This window comes from Bombina bombina, chromosome 4, assembly GCF_027579735.1.
Source record: "Bombina bombina isolate aBomBom1 chromosome 4, aBomBom1.pri, whole genome shotgun sequence".
In the NCBI taxonomy this organism is placed as follows: domain Eukaryota; kingdom Metazoa; phylum Chordata; class Amphibia; order Anura; family Bombinatoridae; genus Bombina; species Bombina bombina.
In genome coordinates this window covers 446,101,038-446,122,474 of record NC_069502.1, presented here as the reverse complement: position 1 = coordinate 446,122,474, position 21,437 = coordinate 446,101,038, and the positions used below count along the sequence as shown (strand labels likewise).

General features: G+C 40.2%; 1 protein-coding gene across 1 annotated transcript in view; it reads left to right on the top strand.

Annotated features, from left to right (window-relative positions):
• Window positions 1–21,437, top strand: part of LOC128655429 (alkaline phosphatase-like) — a 96,006-nt gene that overhangs the window by 33,775 nt on the left and 40,794 nt on the right. The window contains 4 exon segments of the mRNA XM_053709059.1: window positions 4,018–4,043; window positions 4,045–4,191; window positions 4,294–4,428; window positions 10,075–10,144. Coding sequence (XP_053565034.1) covers window positions 4,018–4,043; window positions 4,045–4,191; window positions 4,294–4,428; window positions 10,075–10,144 — 378 coding nt within the window.

The window sequence follows — 21,437 nt, the reverse complement described above, 5'->3', positions numbered from 1 at the left end:
ATGCCCCAAAGAATTCAGCTCTTTTGCCTGTAAAAAAACACATACAATACCCACCCCCCAACATTACAACCCACCACCCACATACCCCTAATCTAACCCAAAACCCCCTTAAATAAACCTAACACTAAGCCCCTGAAGATCTTCCTACCTTATCTTCACCATACCAGGTTCACCGATCGATCCAGAAGAGCTCCTCCGATGTCCTGATCCAAGCCCAAGCGGGGGGCTGAAGAGGTCCATGATCCGGCTGAAGTCATCATCCAAGCGTGAGCTGAAGAGGTCCATGATCCGGCTGAAGTCTTCATCCAAGCGGGAGCTGAAGAGGTTACCTGTAAAAGTTACCTGTAAAATAAATATAAATCCTAAAATAGCTATAATATAAATATAATTTATATTGTAGCTATATTAGGAATTATTTTACAGGTAAGTATTTAGCTTTAAATAGGAATAATTTATTTAATAAGAGTTAATTATTTCGTTAGATGTAAATTATATTTAACTTAGGGGGGTGTTAGTGTTAGGGTTAGACTTAGCTTTAGGGGTTAATACATTTATTAGAATAGCGGTGAGCTCCAGTCGGCAGATTAGGGGTTAATGTTTGAAGTTAGGTGTCGGCGATGTTAGGGAGGGCAGATTAGGGGTTAATACTATTTATTATAGAGTTAGTGAGGCAGATTAGGGGTTAATAACTTTATTATAATAGCGGTGCGGTCCGGTCGGCAGATTAGGGGTTAATAAGTGTAAGCAGGTGGAGGCAACGTTGTGGGGGCAGATTTGGGGTTAATAAATATAATATAGGGGTCGGCGGTGTTAGGGGCAGCAGATTAGGGGTACATAAGGATAACGTAAGTAGCGGCGCTTTGTGGTCGGCAGATTTGGGGTTAATTATTGTAGGTAGCTGGCGGCGACGTTGTGGGGGGCAGGTTAGGGGTTAATAAATATAATATAAAGGTTGGCGGTGTTAGGGGCAGCAGATTAGGGGTACATAAGTATAACGTAGGTGGCGGTCGGCAGATTAGGGGTTAAAAAAAATTAATTGAGTGGCGGCGATGTGGGGGGACCTCGGTTTAGGGGTACATAGGTAGTTTATGGGTGTTAGTGTACTTTAGAGCACAGTAGTTAAGAGCTTTATGAACCGGCGTTAGCCCAGAAAGCTCTTAACTACTGACTTTTTTCTGCAGCTGGAGTTTTGTCGTTAGATTTCTAACGCTCACTTCAGCCACGACTCTAAATACCAGAGTTAGAAAGATCCCATTGAAAAGATAGGATACGCAATTGACGTAAGGGGATCTGCGGTATGGAAAAGTCGCGGCTGAAAAGTGAGTGTTAGACCCTTTTTTGAATGACTCCAAATACCGGCGGTAGCCTAAAACCAGCGTTAGGAGCCTCTAACGCTGGTTTTCACGGCTACCGCCAAACTCCAAATCTAGGCCTTTATGCGCTACTGGAGCATACTGTATGTACTAAGCACCTCATATTACTGGGGAGTACACTAGAATTCAGTAAGCATGCAGTAATATATCTATTGACACAAAATACGTTTATTTACCATCAACTGCAGTTATGCTGTCTTCTATGTAAGCTAGTAGTAACTCCCTTCATATACTCTTGCTGTTATTCTAGTAGATCGTTTACAACAAGTACCTCCTGCTATTGTATTCTTAACATACAGCAATAATTTTTCTATTATCCTAAAACTTGTGAGATATACACAACTGTTAACTACAACTTAAGTGTATCATTCACTAGTACAGTACAGCAAACGCAACGCCTGTACCACACACTCGTTATTTAAAATCGAAACTCAGCAGTAATACACACAGCTGATTTAACACAATCGTAGTGGAGCAGATTACTGTGGATTAATTATTATTCACAATAAGCCATCTTAAGGTTGGTACAGCAATGCATGACTAACCAGGAACTGAATCAACATTGTTCAGTTACTTGTACTCTAGTTGGGTATATATTTCTGCACACAATTTTGCATACCCCATTCTAGTTACTAGCTTGTGTTATCACTAACTAATTTGAATACTATTCTGTATTACAACTAGGTATTAACCTTATACCAATATTGGCCTACCCTTAACATTAAGATTATTCGGGTTTACCAGTAGAAATTTAGGAGGGTTTCACTTATATTCCAATACCATACAATTTGTGCCCTATTTTGCATACGCTTGGATGTACTATACTCTGACAGAGATCAGTGTTTCCAGTAATATACACAATAAAATATTACCACTTTGGACATACCTTACACACATAGTCGGTACCTAAGAGTGTTTTTAATTGTTCATCCTATTTTACTTAACCCAATAAAAGTTACATTTTATGTAGTTCAATTAATCTTGTTCTTTATTTATCTATTCCTTAAGGAATAGCCAGTGATATTGATTAGACTGTATTTACTTCCTGACCTAGGAGTGCTAGAAGTGTATACTTTTCTCTCTCTTGTTGTATCTAAGGCTGCTCTCTGGAGAAGTTTGTCAAATTCAAAGTGGATTCCTGGAATAAGGAAGAGATACAGAGGCGCCCCTAAGTGCAGTATCACCAAACAGAATATACACAGCAATACGTATGATGTCAAATACCCTCACATTTGGTGGAGCACACAGTAGTAGTGATATAGGCCCCACCAGACAAAAACAACAAAGCTATTTAGGTAAAAGAAATCTAGGCTGCTACCCTTGTGTGGGATGTATGAGCTGCAACTCAATAATCAAAGGAAATAATTTGTTCATCCCAGGAGTGGCCAAAAATTGGCCATTAGAAACGTTTTTACATGCGATACAACACATGCTGTGTATTTAATAAAGTGTCCATGTTCCCTCATCTATATTGGAGAGACGGTAAGAAAAGTCAAAGATAGAATGAGTTAACACCGCTCCAATATTAGATGTGGGGAGAAGGAAGCACCAGTATCTCATCGTTTCCTGGAAAAAGGACACATTATAAGCCAAATGAGATGGCACATAATAGATAATATAGGCCCTTAAAGAAAGGGTGGTGACCGTGAGAAATTACTCAAACAGAAAGAAATGTATTGGATTAATGGGTTGGGGTCAATGGTCGCCTATGGTATGATTAGGGACTTTGAATGCTCAGTATTCTGGTAAACAGGCTTGATGCCATTATAACTTAGAATGTAAGAATAAATTATAAGAACTGTATCATGAGTAGTAATGTAATTTTAAAATGTCTTCTAAAATAACAATGTACGTATATAGTTATCCAATGTAGTTTAAGAATGATACATAGTGAAAGAATGAAATTAAAGGATAAAAATATTTTTGCACAGGGGATGTGATAACTTTTAAATGACACAAGGGGGCGCTGGATGTATTCTAAATGAATGGTGCCAAACCAAGTAGTTTAAAAAGAGACTTTCCAGTGTATGATGTGTATAGCATGATTAAGTGATATTGATCACAAAATGTTGCTAGTCTTTTGTAAATAAAGACACTTTTTCTATATCTGGTGCTGTGGACATTGTATTCATTGGACTTGTATTAGTCGTAGTATTTGTAGCTGTAGTAGTAGCAGCATTGTTGTGGTATTTATAAAATCAATACTGAAAACACTCTTTGGAATTGTTTTAAAACATTCTAGATTAGAAAAATAGTTTTAGTTAACATCTATTTTTCTCATTCAAATGTAACAACAAATTATGTTAATCTTTTTACTGACCACAAAAATCAGAGCACAATCTTCAAAAGAAATGACATAACAATATCTCAGTTACAAGAACAATAATAACTCTTGGGCAATGACAATGCAACATTTTTGTCAAATGAAAATAGTAGACATTAGCAATAAAGCTGAGTGAACATTTCTGTCCTGTCAGTGAGGATATGTTTAGGATTAGACTTTTGAATTTCTGCAGCACTTTTACAACCACAACTATTACTTCTGAAAGTTAATACACAATTTCTGTCACTGTGAGACTAGTTTTCCTTATATTAAGAGTTATATATTTTTTGTCATATATTGGGTTACTTTGCCTTTTTTCAGGTAAATCTGTTGGAATTGTAACTACCCACCCGGGTCCAACATGCATCTCCAGCTGCAGCCTATGCTCATATTGTCAACCGGAACTGGTACTCCGATAATGAGATGACATCAAGTGTCATCAACAGTGGCTGTAAAGACATTGCATTCCAACTGGTGAAGAACACAGACATTAATGTAAATGTTGAGATAAAACTGTGTCATGGTTCACGATTTACATACTAACTTTAATCCTGCCATAATCAAACTTCAAGCTTTATCTTGTCCTTTTACCTGCAGGTCATTCTTGGGGGAGGAAGAGCCTACATGAACCCAAAAGGAACACCTGACCCAGAGTACCCAACCAGCTCATCAAACCAAGCTGTGCGCAAAGATGGGCTAAACCTAATAGATATGTGGCTGAGCACAAGGCAGGTAATGTGACCTTATTTCAGAACATACTATTAGTCATAACTAATATGGATTTGTAAAGGAGAAAGTGTCATTTATGAAGCTCTAGTAGACTTGCAGCAGCAAAATTGCACTGCTTTCCAAAATCAGGGAGAGTCCACAACTTAATTCATTACTGTTGGGAATATCAACACCTGACCACCAGGAGGAGGCAAATACACCCCAGCCAAAGGCTATAAATATCGCTCCCACTTCCCCCATCCCCCCAGTCATTCTTTGCCTTTCATCACTGGAAGATGGCAGAGAAAGTGTTAGAAGAAATGGATAGTCCTTTAATGGGTATTTTCCCTTCAAAGAGGACTGGGATACTTGAAGTAACCATTTAAATCTCTCAGTGAAAGTGTTTGTAAATGTTAGATCTAGATGCGACAGGGAATGTTCTCTGTAGGGGTATGTAGATGATTTAACTAACTTCCCCCGGGTAACCAATATTGACGAGTTACACCGTTTGTCCCTTTTTCACTCAGGTCCCTGTCAGAGGAAGCAGAGAAGTCTGTCGCACCTTGAGACGCTGTGTCTGCTCCACAGCGTGGATCCTGAGGGGTAAGTCCCTTTATTTTATTCTTATTGGGGACGTGCTTAGTAAATCACACTCCTAGGAAGGGGACATGTTGATAAGTCACAGTGTGACGATTGTTAACCCTCTAAGGGATCAGGGGACAAGACCTCCGTAGTTGAGGTTATTGTATAGAGCATTTGGGGACATGTGCTGCTTAGCTCCTCAGGGGTTCCTTTTAGGCAGATTGAAGCAGGATGGTCCTATTTTATTTTTTAGCGCTACGCAGTTATTTTCCACTTCGCGTGCTTGGACCGGTAGTGGGGTAGTCTTAACTTGCGCGCCCCACGTGACCGGCTTCATTTCCTTTTTTCTGATGACTGCCGCTCTAATCGCATACTGCATAGATCCTTGTCGTGGTCTCAGGAAACTCTACTTCTTCAGAATGGGCTGAGCTTCTTGGAGGTGGCGAGTAACCCAGCCTAGGTGCGGGTAGAGGTGCCGCTCTGTACAGTAGACTTTTTTTCTTTAGCCCACTTTTTATTTGCTGAGAACTGTTACTCGCTATGGAGGACTCTGATGTTAAGCCTTCAGAGGGTTGTACATCTGCTATTACAATTTCTAATGCTTGTCTATATTGTGAGGAGACCATGGTTTGTCCACCTGCTCAATTTTGTTCTATCTGCCTAGGTGTCATTTTATAAGCTAGGAAGGGGGCTAGAAATGTTTAACCCCTCTGAAAAGTTAACCCCCTCTGAGCCTTCCACCTCTCAGGACTCCATGGTCCAGGAGATGCCTACCCTCACTCTCACGCCTATGCCTCCTGTGGGAGGGTTTTTTCGCAGCAGATTTTACTACACAATTACAATTTGCTGTATCAGCGTCTCTAAGCGCTTTACCTATCTCTGGAAAGTGTAAGAGAAAGGTCAAGCATAGTTCTGCTGATTTGGGAGATGTACCTTCTCTTCAATCAGAGTTGATTAGTCTATCGCACTTTTCTGAGGATGAGTTAACCTCTGTCGCATCAGAGGGTGAACTCTCGGAGGAAGAGAAGTCAGAAGTTAAAGCTCCTGCCTCTGAGGAATCCAAATTGAGATTTAAAATTGAACATCTCTGTTTCCTTTTAAAGGAGGTTTTATCTACTCTAGAGGTTCCAGAGGCTAAGATTCATGAGGAACCTAAGATCCCTAAACTAGATAGGGTATATTAAGAAAAGAAGGCCCCTGAGACCTTTCCGGTCCCAGTCCACATGGCGAGTATTATTACGAGTGAATGGGAGAGGATTGGAACTTTAACTTTTAAGAAATTATTACGAGTGAATGGGAGAGGATTGGAACTTCAACTTTTAGGAAATTATTTCCAGTTCCTGACTCCCATCTGGAACTGTGGAGCTCCATTCCTAAGGTAGATGGATCCATTTCTACTCTCGCAAAGCGTACTACTATCCTTTTAGAGGAGATCTCTTCTTTTAGGGATCCTATGGATAAACAATTGTAGAGCTACTTGAGAAGAATGCTCCAACATATGGGATTTATTTTCCAACCGGCAGCTGCGGTGTCCACTGTGGCGGGTGCAGCTACTTATTGGTGTGATTCCTTGTCAGAATTAATTGAAGTTGATTCCTCTCTGGAGGATATTCAGGAAAGGATCACCGCTCTAAGGATAGCCAATTCCTTTATCTGTGATGCTAATATGCATATTGTTCATTTGAATGCCAAGGCCTCAGGGTTTGCGGACCTAGCATGCAGGTCCCTCTGGTTGAAGTCTTGGTCAGCTAATATGATTGAGACTTCTTTCCTTACCTTTCAAAGGGAAGGTTTTATTTGGTCCTGGGCTGGACTCCATCATTTCCACTGGTACAGGGGGGAAGGGTTCTTTGCTCCCACAGGATAAGAAGGCTAGACTCAAGGGGTGTCAGTCCTCTAATTTTTGTTTCTTTTGGTCAGACAAGACCCAGCAGAATCAGTCTACCTCAAAGCCCGAGCAGTCCAAGGGTACTTGTAAACCTTCCCAGTCTTGGAACAAGTCCAAACAAACCAAGAAGTCCACAGATAATAAATCAGCATGAAGGGGCAGCCCCCGATCCGGTAGGGGGCAGATTGTTTTTTTTCTCAGAGGTCTGGGCTCAGGATGTTCAAGATCCTTGGGTGTTAGATGTAGTGTCTCAGGGATACAAGATAGGATTCAAATCTCCTCCTCCCAGACTCAGATTTATCCTCTCAAGATTGTCTACAAGGCCAGAGAAGAGAGCAGCCTTCCTAGATTGCGTCCGAGATCTACCCTCTTTGGGAGTAATCGTCTCAAAAAGGGGTCTAGGTTTTTACTCAAACCTCTTTGTGGTGCCCAAAAAAAAGGGAACTTACAGTCGAATCCTGGACTTGAAGAGTCTAAACAAATTTCTTAAGGTTCCCTCCTTCACAATGGAGACTATCAGGTCCATACTTTGCTTAATTCAGGAAGGACAGTTCTTGACTATGATCGACCTAAAGGATGCATACCTTCATGTTCCGATCCACAGGGATCATTTCCAGTTCCTGAGGTTTGCATTTCTGGACCAACACTTCCAGTTCATAGCACTTCCATTTGGCTTAGCTACTGATCCAAGAATATTTACAAAGGTTCTGGGAGCTCTTCTAGCTGTGGCCCGATCACAGGGTATCGCTGTGGCACCTTACCTGGACAATATCTTTGTTCAGGCTCTATCTTTTCTTTTGGCAAGAGATCACTCAGACTCACTACTGAGTCTTCTTTGGATTCATGAATGAAAGATAAACCTTGAAAAGAGTTTTCTGGTTCCTTCTACCAGAGTGTTTTTTCTGGGTACTATCATCGACTCAGTGTCCATGATGATTTTTCTGACAGATCAGAAACGTTCCAAGCTAGCTACAGCATGCCTTTCCCTCCAGACCACTTTAAATCTGTTGGTTGCTCAGTGCATGGAGGTGATCAGTCTCATGGTGTCCTCTATGGACATTATTCCTTTTTCCTGCTTCCATCTCATACCTCTACAGCTATGCATACTGAGGCAATGGAACAGTGATCACTTAAACCTGTCTCAACAGATTGTCCTAGACAGCCTGAAGAGAGACTCTCTCTCTTGGTGGCTCTGTCAGGATCACCTGTCTCTAGGCAAGTGGTTCTTGAGAACTTCCTGGGAGACTGTGACTACGGACGCCAGCCTTGCAGGCTGGGGAGCTGTCTGGGGTCCCAGGATGGCACAGGGGATGTGGTACCGAGAAGAATTTTCTCTTCGAATCAAAAAAATATCTTGGAGCTCCGGGTGACTCTCAATGCTCTAAGGGCATGGCCCCAGCTCAGTTCTGCCCAGTATATCAGATTTCAATCAGACAATATAACTTTGGGCCGCTTACATCAACCATCAGGGAGAAACAAGAAGTTCCTTAGCGATGATGGAAGTGTCCCTAATCCTTCGATGGACAGAAGTCCATGACTGCAGCCTCTCAGATCTAGTGAAAATGTTCTCCTACCCTCCGAGGAGGTTGCCTTATCGGAAGGACCTCCTAATGCAGGGCCCATTCTTACATCAGAATCTAGATTCTCTACAACTGACTGCGTGGCACTTGAACGCTTAGTCTTGTCCAAAAGAGGCTTCTCTGATAAAGTCATAGATACTTTAATCCAAGCTCAGAAGCCAGTTACTCAATGCATTTACCATAAGGTTTGGCTGACTTACCTTCATTGGTGTGAGGAAAGTGGTATTCCATGGCACAAGGTGAAGGTTACTGTTCTTTTGTCTTTTCTCCAAGATGGTTTGGAGAAGGGTCTCTCCACCAGTTCTTTGAAGGGTCAGATCTCTGCCCTATCGGTTTTACTACACAAGAGATTTGCGGATCTTCCGGAAGTGTAATCCTTCGTTAAGGCTCTGGTCAGAATCAGACCGGTGTTCAAACCCATTGCTCCGCCTTGAAGCCTCAACCTTGTTCTTTGTGTTTTTCATAAGCTCCGTTTGAGCACATGCATGCTGCTGATCATAAGCTTTTGTCCTGGAAGGTTCAGGTTTTGTTGGCCATTGCCTCAGCTTGCAGAGTCTCTGAGATTTCTGCTTTGCAATGTGACCCCCCCTTACCTTGTTTTCCATGCTGATAAGGCTGTTTTACGTACTAAGCTAGGATTCCTACCTAAGGTGGTCTCAAATCACAACATCAATCAAGATATTGTTGTTCCTTCCTTTTGTCCTAATTCTTCTTCATCGAAGGAACGTTTACTCTACAATCTGGATGTGGTTCGTGCTTTGAAGCTCTACCTTCAGGCTACTAAGGATTTCAGGCAATCTTCATCTTTGTTCGTTCTTTATACTGGTAGGCGCAAGGGCCAGAAGGCCACTGCAACTTCATTGTCTTTGTGGTTGAGGAGTATTATCTGTTTAGCTTATGAAACAGCAGGACAGCAGCCTCCTGAGAGGATTATGGCTCATTCCACTAGGGCAGTGACTTCCTCCTGGGCTTTTAAGAATGAAGCCTCTATGGATCAGATTTGTAAGACGACTACCTGGTCCTCCTTGCATACATTTTCAAAATTCTATAAGTTCAATGTTTTTGCTTCTGCCGAAGCAGCTTTTGGGAGAAAGGTGTTGCAGGCTGTGGTGCCCTCAGTTTAGGGTCCGCATTTTCTTTTTTGTCCCTCCCGTTCATTTATAAGTGTCCTCTGGAGCTTGGGTATTGGTTCCCAACAGTAATAAATGAAGTTGTGGGCTCTCCCTGCCTTTGGAAAGAAAACAAAATGTATGTTTACCAGATAAATTACTTTCTTTCCTGGCAGGGAGAGTCCACGCCCCTGCCCTTTGTTTTTGGTTTGGGCGGCCCCCTTTTTTATCTTCTTCTGGCACCTCTATACCCTAATGTTTCATCTACTGTTCCTTGTTCCCTCAGTCGAATGACTGGGGGGAAGTGGGGGGATATTTATAGCCTTTGGCTGGGGTGTCTTTGCCTCCTCCTGGTGGCCAGGTGTTGATATTCCTAACAGTAATGAATGAAGTTGTGGACTGCCAGGAAAAAAAGGAATTTATCTGGTAAGCATACATTTTGTTATTGTGCTTGCTTATGAGGTATAACTATGTATATTAACTTTTAACAGTCCTCTTATTCTGCTCACAGAATGCCAGATATGTTTGGAATAAACAAGATTTTGATGCTGTGGATGAACACAATACAGACTACTTGATGGGTAACTTATTTATACCATTAACTATTGACTAAAGCTGAAATCCATTAAAAAAATGTGTTCCTTGTGTTATCACTAACGGCTAGATTTGGAGTTTTGTCGGTAACGACCCGAAAATCTAATGCCGGCTTTTTTCTGGCCGCACCATAAAAATAACTCTGGTATTGAGAGTCCACATAAAGGCTGCGTTAGGCTCCAAAAAAGGAGCGTAGAGCATTTTTAACGCAGCTTCAACTCTCGATACCAGAGTTGCTTACGCAAGCGGCCAGCCTCAAAAACGTGCTCGTGCACGATTCCCCCATAGGAAACAATGGGGCTGTTTGAGATGAAAAAAAACCTAACACCTGCAAAAAAGCCGCGTTCAGCTCCTAACGCAGCCCCATTGTTTGCTATGCGGAAACACTTCCTACGTCTGCACCTAACACTCTAACATGTACCCCGAGTCTAAACACCCCTAACCTTACACTTATTAACCCCTAATCTGCCGCCCCGCTATCGCTGACCCCTGCATATTATTATTAACCCCTAATCTGCCGCTCCGTAAACCGCCGCTACTTACATTATCCCTATGTACCCCTAATCTGCTGCCCCTAACACCGCCGACCCCTATATTATATTTATTAACCCCTAATCTGCCCCCCACAACGTCGCCTCCACCTGCCTCCACTTATTAACCCCTAATCTGCCGACCGGACCTGAGCGCTACTATAATAAAGTTATTAACCCCTAGTCTGCCTCACTAACCCTATAATAAATAGTATTAACCCCTAATCTGCCCTCCCTAACATCGCCGACACCTAACTTCAATTATTAACCCCTAATCTGCCGACTGGAGCTCACCGCTATTCTAATAAATGTCTTAACCCCTAAAGCTAAGTCTAACCCTAACACTAACACCCCCCTAAGTTAAATATAATTTAAATCTAACGAAATTAATTAACTCTTATTAAATAACTTATTCCTATTTAAAGCTAAATACTTACCTGTAAAATAAATCCTAATATAGCTACAATATAAATTATAATTATATTATAGCTATTTTAGGATTTATATTTATTTTACAGGTAACTTTGTATTTATTTTAACCAGGTACAATAGCTATTAAATAGTTAAGAACTATTTAATAGCTAAAATAGTTAAAATAATTACAAAATTACCTGTAAAATAAATCCTAACCTAAGTTACAATTAAACCTAACACTACACTATCAATAAATTAATTAAATAAACTACCTACAATTACCTACAATTAACCTAACACTAAACTATCAATAAATTAATTAAATACAATTCCTACAAATAAATACAATTAAATAAACTAGCTAAAGTACAAAAAATAAAAAAGAACTAAGTTACAAAAAATAAAAAAATATTTACAAACATAAGAAAAATATTACAACAATTTTAAACTAATTACACCTACTCTAAGCCCCCTAATAAAATAACAAAGCCCCCCAAAATAAAAAAATGCCCTACTCTATTCTAAATTACTAAAGTTCAAAGCTCTTTTACCTTACCAGCCCTGAACAGGGCCCTTTGCGGGGCATGCCCCAAGAAATTCAGCTCTTTTGCCTGCAAAAAAAAACATACAATACCCCCCCCAACATTACAACCCACCACCCACATACCCCTAATCTAACCCAAACCCCCCTTAAATAAACCTAACACTAAGCCCCTGAAGATCATCCTACCTTGTCTTCACCTCACCGGGTATCACACCGATCCGTCCGGAAGAGCTCCTCCGATGTCCTGATCCAAGCCCAAGCGGGGGGCTGAAGAGGTCCATGATCCGGCTGAAGTCTTCATCCAAGCGGGGCAGAAGAGGTCTTCCATCCGATTGAAGTCTTCATCCAAGCGGCATCCATCCGGAGCGAAGCGGCAGCAGGAAGACCTCCGACGCGGAACATCCATCCTGGCCGACGACTGAACGACGAATGACGGTTCCTTTAAATGACGTCATCCAAGATGGCGTCCCTTGAATTCCGATTGGCTGATAGGATTCTATCAGCCAATCGGAATTAAGGTAGGAATATTCTTATTGGGTGATGGAATCAGCCAATCAGAATTAAGTTCAATCCGATTGGCTGATCCAATCAGCCAATCAGATTGAGCTCGCATTCTATTGGCTGTTCCGATCAATTAATTTATTGATAGTGTAGTGTTAGGTTTAATTGTAACTTAGGTTAGGATTTATTTTACAGGTAATTTTGTAATTATTTTAACTATTTTAGCTATTAAATAGTTCTTAACTATTTAATAGCTATTGTACCTGGTTAAAATAAATACAAAGTTACCTGTAAAATAAATATTAATCCTAAAATAGCTATAATATAATTATAATTTATATTGTAGCTATATTAGGATTTATTTTACAGGTAAGTATTTAGCTTTAAATAGGAATAATTTATTTAATAAGAGTAAATTAATTTCGTTAGATTTAAATTATATTTAATTTAGGGGGGTGTTAGTGTTAGGGTTAGACTTAGCTTTAGGGGTTAATACATTTATTAGAATAGCGGTGAGCTCCAGTCGGCAGATTAGGGGTTAATAATTGAAGTTAGGTGTCGGCGATGTTAGGGAGGGCAGATTAGGGGTTAATACTATTTATTATAGGGTTAGTGAGGCGGATTAGGGGTTAATAACTTTATAATAATAGCGGTGCGGTCCGCTCGGCAGATTAGGGGTTAATAAGTGTAGGCAGGTGGAGGCGACGTTGAGGGGGGCAGATTAGGGGTTAATAAATATAATATAGGGGTCGGCGGTGTTAGGGGCAGCAGATTAGGGGTACATAAGTATAACGTAGGTGGCGGTCGGCAGATTAGGGGTTAAAAAAATTTAATAGAGTGGCGGCGATGTGGGGGGACCTCGGTTTAGGGGTGTATAGGTAGTTTATAGGTGTTAGTGTACTTTAGAGCACAGTAGTTAAGAGCTTTATAAACCGGCGTTAGCCCAGAAAGCTCTTAACTACTGACTTTTTTCCTGCGGCTGGAGTTTTGTCGTTAGATGTCTAACGCTCACTTCAGACACGACTCTAAATACCGGAGTTAGAAAGATCCCATTGAAAAGATAGGATACGCAATTGACGTAAGGGGATCTGCGGTATGGAAAAGTCGCGGCTGAAAAGTGAGCGTTAGACCCTTTTTTGAGTGACTCCAAAAAGGTAGCCTAAAACCAGCGTTAGGAGCCTCTAACGCTGGTTTTCACGGCTAACGCCAAACTCCAAATCTAGGCCTAATTTTCCTAAAGCTTAGTCCTTTATTTTAATGATCTTTATAGAAAATCTATTTTCATATTAAGTTTAAATCATTAATGAATAATAGTGCTAGTATTACTTACAGGGATGATTTATTGTAAAATTGGTTTACAATGACTTATACCAGCTGTAGAGTAGAACATTTATGGGAAATTAACATTTATGTCAATTTTTCCATATGAAATAGCTGTGTCTTCTCTTTGAAACTTTAATCCTACCAAATGGGCTTAGCTTGTTGAGTAATACGCATTATCTAATCACTCTTTACATACACAAAGACTTCCTTATCTTAGCTCTGTCTGTATGCACAAAACCCAATACTTAGAGCCATGCTGACACTTGCAGGGATTGACCTTGGAGAATTATCTAAAAAAATGGCTTTTTCCTGCGAGTTGTGCAATGTCTCCCATAGAAAGTAATGGAGCTTACTGGAAAGGAAAATTATGTTGGGTAAGTTATCAGGGAGCCGGGTGGTTACTCTGCTTGCAGTGTATAGTGCCAATACAATTGCCACTACTTTTATATGCTGGTGTTTCTCTATAAGAGTAATATGTGTTTTGTGTCTTTTGACACAATCTAGTCACCTTTCAGTTTGTGAGAAAAAACAGTGAGAACTGCAGGGAGAAAATGTTTACAGAATACACCAGACCTGACAGTGAAATTTCAACAAATCCCATGGAATGCTTCTGTTCATACCCCTAGCAGTGACTGGGAAATTCATTTTATAATAAGGAAAAACATAATTTATGTAAGAACTTACCTGATAAATTCATTTCTTTCATATTAGCAAGAGTCCATGAGCTAGTGACGTATGGGATACACATTCCTACCAGGAGAGGCAAAGTTTCCCAAACCTCAAAATGCCTATAAATACACCCCTCACCACACCCACAAATCAGTTTAACGAATAGCCAAGAAGTGGGGTGATAAAAAGGTGCGAAAGCATATAAAATAAGGAATTGGAATAGTTGTGCTTTATACAAAAAAATCATAACCACCACAAAAAGGGTGGGCCTCATGGACTCTTGCTAATATGAAATAAATTAATTTATCAGGTAAGTTCTTACATAAATTATGTTTTCTTTCATGTAATTAGCAAGAGTCCATGAGCTAGTGACGTATGGGATAATGACTACCCAAGATGTGGATCTTTCCACGCAAGAGTCACTAGAGAGGGAGGGATAAAATAAAGACAGCCAATTCCTGCTGAAAATAATCCACACCCAAAATAAAGTTTAATGAAAACATAAGCAGAAGATTCAAACTCAAACCGCTGCCTGAAGTACTTTTCTACCAAAAACTGCTTCAGACGAAGAAAACACATCAAAATGGTAGAATTTAGTAAAAGTATGCAAAGAGGACCAAGTTGCTGCTTTGCAAATCTGATCAACCGAAGCCTCATTCCTAAACGCCCAGGAAGTAGAAACTGACCTAGTAGAATGAGCTGTAATCCTTTGAGGCGGAGTTTTACCCGACTCGACATAAGCATGGTGAATTAAGGATTTCAACCAAGATGCCAAAGAAATGGCAGAAGCTTTCTGACCTTTCCTAGAACCGGAAAAGATGACAAATAGACTAGAAGTCTTACGGAAAGACTTAGTAGCCTCAACATAATATTTCAAAGCTCTAACAACATCCAAAGAATGCAACGATTTCTCCTTAGAATTCTTAGGATTAGGACATAATGAAGGAACCACAATTTATCTACTAATGTTGTTGGAATTCACAACCTTAGGTAAAAATTCAAAAGAAGTTTGCAACACCGCCTTATCCTGATGAAAAATCAGAAAAGGAGACTCACAAGAAAGAGCAGATAATTCAGAGACTCTTCTGGCAGAAGAGATGGCCAAAAGGAACAAAACTTTCCAAGAAAGTAATTTAATGTCCAATGAATGCATGGGTTCAAAAGGAGGAGCTTGAAGAGCCCTCAGAACCAAATTCAAACTCCAAGGAGGAGAAATTGACTTAATGACAGGTTTTATACGAACCAAAGCTTGTACAAAACAATGAATATCAGGAAGATTAGCAATCTTTCTGTGAAAAAGAACAGAAAGAGCAGAGATTTGTCCTTTCAAGGAACTTGTGGACAAACCTTTATCTAAACCATCCTGAAGAAACTGTAAAATTCTTGGAATTCTAAAAGAATGCCAGGAAAAATGATGAGAAAGACACCAAGAAATTTAAGTCTTCCAGACTCTCTAATATATCTCTCTAGATACAGATTTACGAGCCTGTAACATAGTATTAATCACATAGTCAGAGAAACCTCTTTGACCAAGAATCAAGCGTTCAATCTCCATACCTTTAAATTTAAGGATTTGAGATCCTGATGGAAGAAAAGACCTTGTGACAGAAGGTCTGGTCTTAACAGAAGAGTCCACGGCTGGCAAGAGGCCATCCGGACAAGATCCGCATACCAAAACCTGTGAGGCCATGTTGGAGCTACCAGCAGAACAAACGAGCATTCCTTCAGAATCTTGGAGATTACTTTTGGAAGAAGAACTTGAGGCGGAAAGATATAGGTAGGATGATACTTCCAAGGAAGTGATAATGCATCCACTGCCTCCGCCTGAGGATCCCGGGATCTGGACAGATACCTGGGAAGTTTCTTGTTTAGATGAGAAGCCATCAGATCTATTTCTGGGAGTTCCCACATTTGAACAATCTGAAGAAATACCTCTGGGTGAAGAGACCATTCGCCCGGATGCAACGTTTGGCGACTGAGATAATCCGCTTCCCAATTGTCTATACCTGGGATATGAACCGCAGAGATTAGACAGGAGCTGGATTCCGCCCAAACCAGAATTCGAGATACTTCTTTCATAGCCAGAGGACTGTGAGTCCCTCCTTGATGATTGATGTATGCCACAGTTGTGACATTGTCTGTCTGAAAACAAATGAACGACTCTCTCTTCAGAAGAGGCCAAGACTGAAGAGCTCTGAAAATTGCACGGAGTTCCAAAATATTGATCGGTAATCTCACCTCCTGAGATTCCCAAACCCCTTGTGCCGTCTGAGACCCCCACACAGCTCCCCAACCTGTAAGACTTGCATCTGTTGAGATTATAGTCCAGGTCGGAAGAACAAAAGAAGCCCCCTGAATTAAACGATGGTGATCTGTCCACCACGTCAGAGAATGTCGGACAATCGGTTTTAAAGATATTAATTGAGATATCTTTGTGTAATCCCTGCACCATTGATTCAGCATACAGAGCTGAAGAGGTCGCATGTGAAAATGAGCAAAGGGGATCGCGTCCGATGAAGCAGTCATAAGACTTAGAATTTCCATGCATAAGGCTACCGAAGGGAATGATTGTGACTGAAGGTTTCGACAAGCTGAAATCAATTTTAGACGTCTCTTGTCTGTCAAAGATAGAGTCATGGACACTGAATCTATCTGGAACCCTAAAAAGGTTACCCTTGTCTGAGGAATCAATGAACTTTTTAGTGAATTGATCCTCCAACCATGATCTTGAAGAAACAACACAAGTCGATTCGTATGAGATTCTGCTAAATGTAAAGACTGAGCAAGAACCAAGATATCGTCCAAATAAGGAAATAACACAATACCCTGTTCTCTGATTACAGACAGAAGGGCACCGAGAACCTTTGTAAAAATTCTTGGAGCTGTTGCTAGGCCAAATGGCAGAGCCACAAACTGGTAATGCTAGTCTAGGAAAGAGAATCTCAGAAACCGATAGTGATCTGGATGAATCGGAATATGCAGATATGCATCCTGTAAATCTATTGTAGACATATAATGCCCTTGCTGAACAAAAGGCAGGATAGTCCTTACAGTTACCATTTTGAATGTTGGTATCCTTACATAACGATTCAATATTTTTAGATCCAGAACTGGTCTGAAGGAATTCTCCTTCTTGGGTACAATGAAGAGATTCGAATAAAACCCCAGCCCCTGTTCCAAAACTGGAACTGGCATAATTACTCCAGCCAACTCTAGATCTGAAACACATTTCAGAAATGCTTGAGCTTTCACTGAGTTTACTGGGACACGGGAAAGAAAAAATCTCTTTGCAGGAGGTCTTATCTTGAAACCAATTCTGTACCCTTCTGAAACAATGTTCTGAATCCAAAGATTGTGAACAGAATTGATCCAAATTTCTTTGAAAAACGTAATCTGCCCCCTACCAGCTGAGCTGGAATGAGGGCCGCACCTTCATGTGGACTTAGAAGCTGGCTTTGCTTTTCTAGAAGGCTTGGATTTATTCCAGACTGGAGATGGTTTCCAAACTGAAACTGCTCCTGAGGATGAAGGATCAGGCTTTTGTTCTTTGTTGAAACGAAAGGAACGAAAACGATTATTAGCCCTGTTTTTACCTTTAGATTTTTTATCCTGTGGCAAAAAAGTTCCTTTCCCACCAGTAACAGTTGAGATAATAGAATCCAACTGAGAACCAAATAATTTATTACCCTGGAAAGAAAGGGAAAGTAGAGTTGATTTAGAAGACATATCAGCATTCCAAGTTTTAAGCCATAAAGCTCTTCTAGCTAAAATAGCTAGAGACATAAACCTGACATCAACTCTGATAATATAAAAAATGGCATCACAGATAAAATTATTAGCATGTTGAAGAATAATAATAATATTATTAGAATCATGATCTGTTACTTGTTGCGCTAAAGTTTCCAACCAAAAAGTTGAAGCTGCAGCAACATCAGCCAATGATATAGCAGGTCTAAGAAGATTACCTGAACACAGATAAGCTTTTCTTAGAAAGGATTCAATTTTCCTATCTAAAGGATCCTTAAAGGAAGTGCCATCTGACGTAGGAATAGTAGTACGTTTAGCAAGGGTAGAAATAGCCCCATCAACTTTAGGGATTTTGTCCCAAAACTCTAATCTGTCAGACGGTACAGGATATAATTGCTTAAAACGTTTAGAAGGAGTAAATGAATTACCCAAATTATTCCATTCTCTGGAAATTACTTCAGAAATAGCACCAGGAACAGGAAAAACTTCTGGAATAACCACAGGAGATCTAAAGACCTTGTCTAAACGTTTAGATTTAGTATCAAGAGGACCAGAATCCTCAATTTCTAATGCAATTAGGACTTCTTTAAGTAAAGAACCGATAAATTCCATTTTAAATAAATATGACGATTTATCAGCATCAACCTCTGAGACAGAATCCTCTGTATCAGAAGAATCATTAGAATCAGAATGATGATGTTCATTTAAAAATTCATCTGTATAAAGAGAAGTTTTAAAAGACTTTTTATGTTTACCAGAAGGAGGAATAACAGACATAGCCTTCTTAATGGATTCAGAAACAAAATCTCTTATGTTATCAGGAACACTCTGAACATTAGATGTTGATGGAACTGCAACAGGTAATGGTACTTTACTAAAGGAAATATTTTCTGCATTAACAAGTTTGTCATGACATTTAATACAAATAACAGCTGGAGGAACAACTACCATAAGTTTACAGCAGATACACTTAGCTTTGGTAGTTCCAGCATCAGGCAGCGATTTTCCAGTAGTATCTTCTGACTCAGTTGCAACGTGGGACATCTTGCAATATGTAATAGAAAAAACAACATATAAAGCAAAATTGATCAAATTCCTTAAATGACAGTTTCAGGTATGGGAAAAAATGCCAGTGAACAAGCTTCTAGCAACCAGAAGCAACAAATAATGAGACTTAAATAAAGTGGAGACAAATTTGACGCCCACAATATTTGGCGCCTAAATGCTATTAGCGCCAAAAATGACGCCACATCCGGAACGCCGACATTTTTGGCACGAAAAACGTCAAAAATGACGCAAATAGAAAAAAAAATTTCGCGCCAAGAATGACGCAATAAAATGAAGCATTTTCAGCCCCCGCGAGCCTAACAGCCCACAGGGAAAAAGTCAAATTTTAAGGTAAGATAAAAATGATATATTCAAATGCATTATCCCAAATATGAAACTGACTGTCTGAAATAAGGAAATGTTGAACATCCTGAGTCAAGGCAAATAAATGTTTGAATACATATATTTAGAACTTTATAAAAAAGTGCCCAACCATAGCTTTAGAGTGTCACAGAAAATAAGACTTACTTACCCCAGGACACTCGTCTACATGTTGTAGAAAGCCAAACCAGTACTGAAACGAGAATCAGCAGAGGTAATGGTATATATAAGAGTATATCGTCGATCTGAAAAGGGAGGTAAGAGATGAATCTCTACGACCGATAACAGAGAACCCATGAAATAGACCCCGTAGAAGGAGATAATTGAATTCAAACAGGCAATACTCTCCTCACATCCCTCTGACATTCACTGCACGCTGAGAGGAAAACCGGGCTCCAACCTGCTGCAGAGCGCATATCAACGTAGAATCTAGCACAAACTTACTTCACCACCTACATAGGAGGCAAAGTTTGTAAAACTGATTTGTGGGTGTGGTGAGGGGTGTATTTATAGGCATTTTGAGGTTTGGGAAACTTTGCCCCTCCTGGTAGGAATGTGTATCCCATACGTCACTAGCTCATGGACTCTTGCTAATTACATGAAAGAAATATTATTAATATTTATTATAAATACAATTTTTACAGCATTTTTTGCATTTCCATTTTAGTTTTATTAGGGTTTCAACTGTGCTCCTTAAATATTTTTTTCCTGCATTATTTCAACACGATTTTTATTTTATTTTTATAAAATACCATTTTTGCAGAACAAGTTTAGCAGGAGTTTTAATGCAATTAAACAGCAGGTGTTTTTTACTGCATATTTTAATTGCAACATTTTCATATATTCATATTACATGATTTTTAAATTATGATTTTTTTGTAAGCCCTATTTGTAATGTATGCATCACCCCAGGGGTCAAGTCCTACGAAAAAAGTTTGGGAACTCACCAAGACTTCCACCCTCCCTCACAATTAATATTGTTTTATACACACACACTTACATACACACTCACAAACACACTGTTTATATTTATATAATCTTTATACTTTAATTAATTAAAGCAAATTAAAACCAATGAAGGGTTGAATGGTTGCCATTGGGCCTGAGACTCCTCCTCTGTCACACCCACTTAAGATGAAATAGTCCTATTTCTGTTGAGAGGAGCTAAATAACCACAGAGCAAGCCACACAGAATTGTAAGCACCATGTGATCAACACAGTGCAGGGCGATCACACAGCAGGACTGCTCACAGGCTTGCATTTAGTGTATTGTAGTAAGTGTTACTGCCCATTACTAGAGGATCTCACTATCCCTCTAAGCAAAATGTGCTCCAGCTACTCCCACCAGCAGCAGCAATGTTTACTGAAGGGTTTCTGTTCACTGTCCAGAGGGAACTTAGTTCCTCCTGCAAAATAATGCAGGAACTCCATTCCCATGTGTTCCCGACCGACTTGACCCCTGTATCCCACTCACATTCTTAAAAGCAGGGAATACTTATTTGTGAGAAACATTGTTCTCAAGGTAAAAATTGTCTCTATAGAATTAGGACAGGGGCTTCATAGTACTGCTGAGATTTTATTAAAAAATCTCACAAGCCACTTCTAACACCCCCCCCCCCCCGATCCCCGGTTCTCCGGGTAAAGTAGTTAGCACTACACTACAATTTAACAATAACATCCTACAAGAACATGGAGAAACCTTATCCCGAGTTGCGAGCGTTGCTTAACAAGATAGAGTGAAAGATGAACAGAGGCTACGACAGTCTTTTAAGGGAGCTGAGAGCACTGTACCTTGAGGGAAGTGAAACACACTTTGAACCTAATGCTGTAGAGAGAGCGATCATTTATGGGCCTTGCAACCAATCTCACCAGAATATAACAACCTGTTACAATGACGCAGTACCCGCAAACTATTCAGAAGATAGTCACGGTACAGTGACACACCTACCCCTGATGTCTGTGCCGGCCGAGAAGGAAGCAGCCGATCCTTCGGAGCGAGGCGCAGAATGCAGCAGAGAGTGGTGATCATAACGCCAGTTAAGGTGGAGGGAGTCTCAGCAAGTCGTGGAGCAAAGGGAGCTCAGATTAGCAGTTATCACAGGGGAATAGATTGTTCACTAAGGA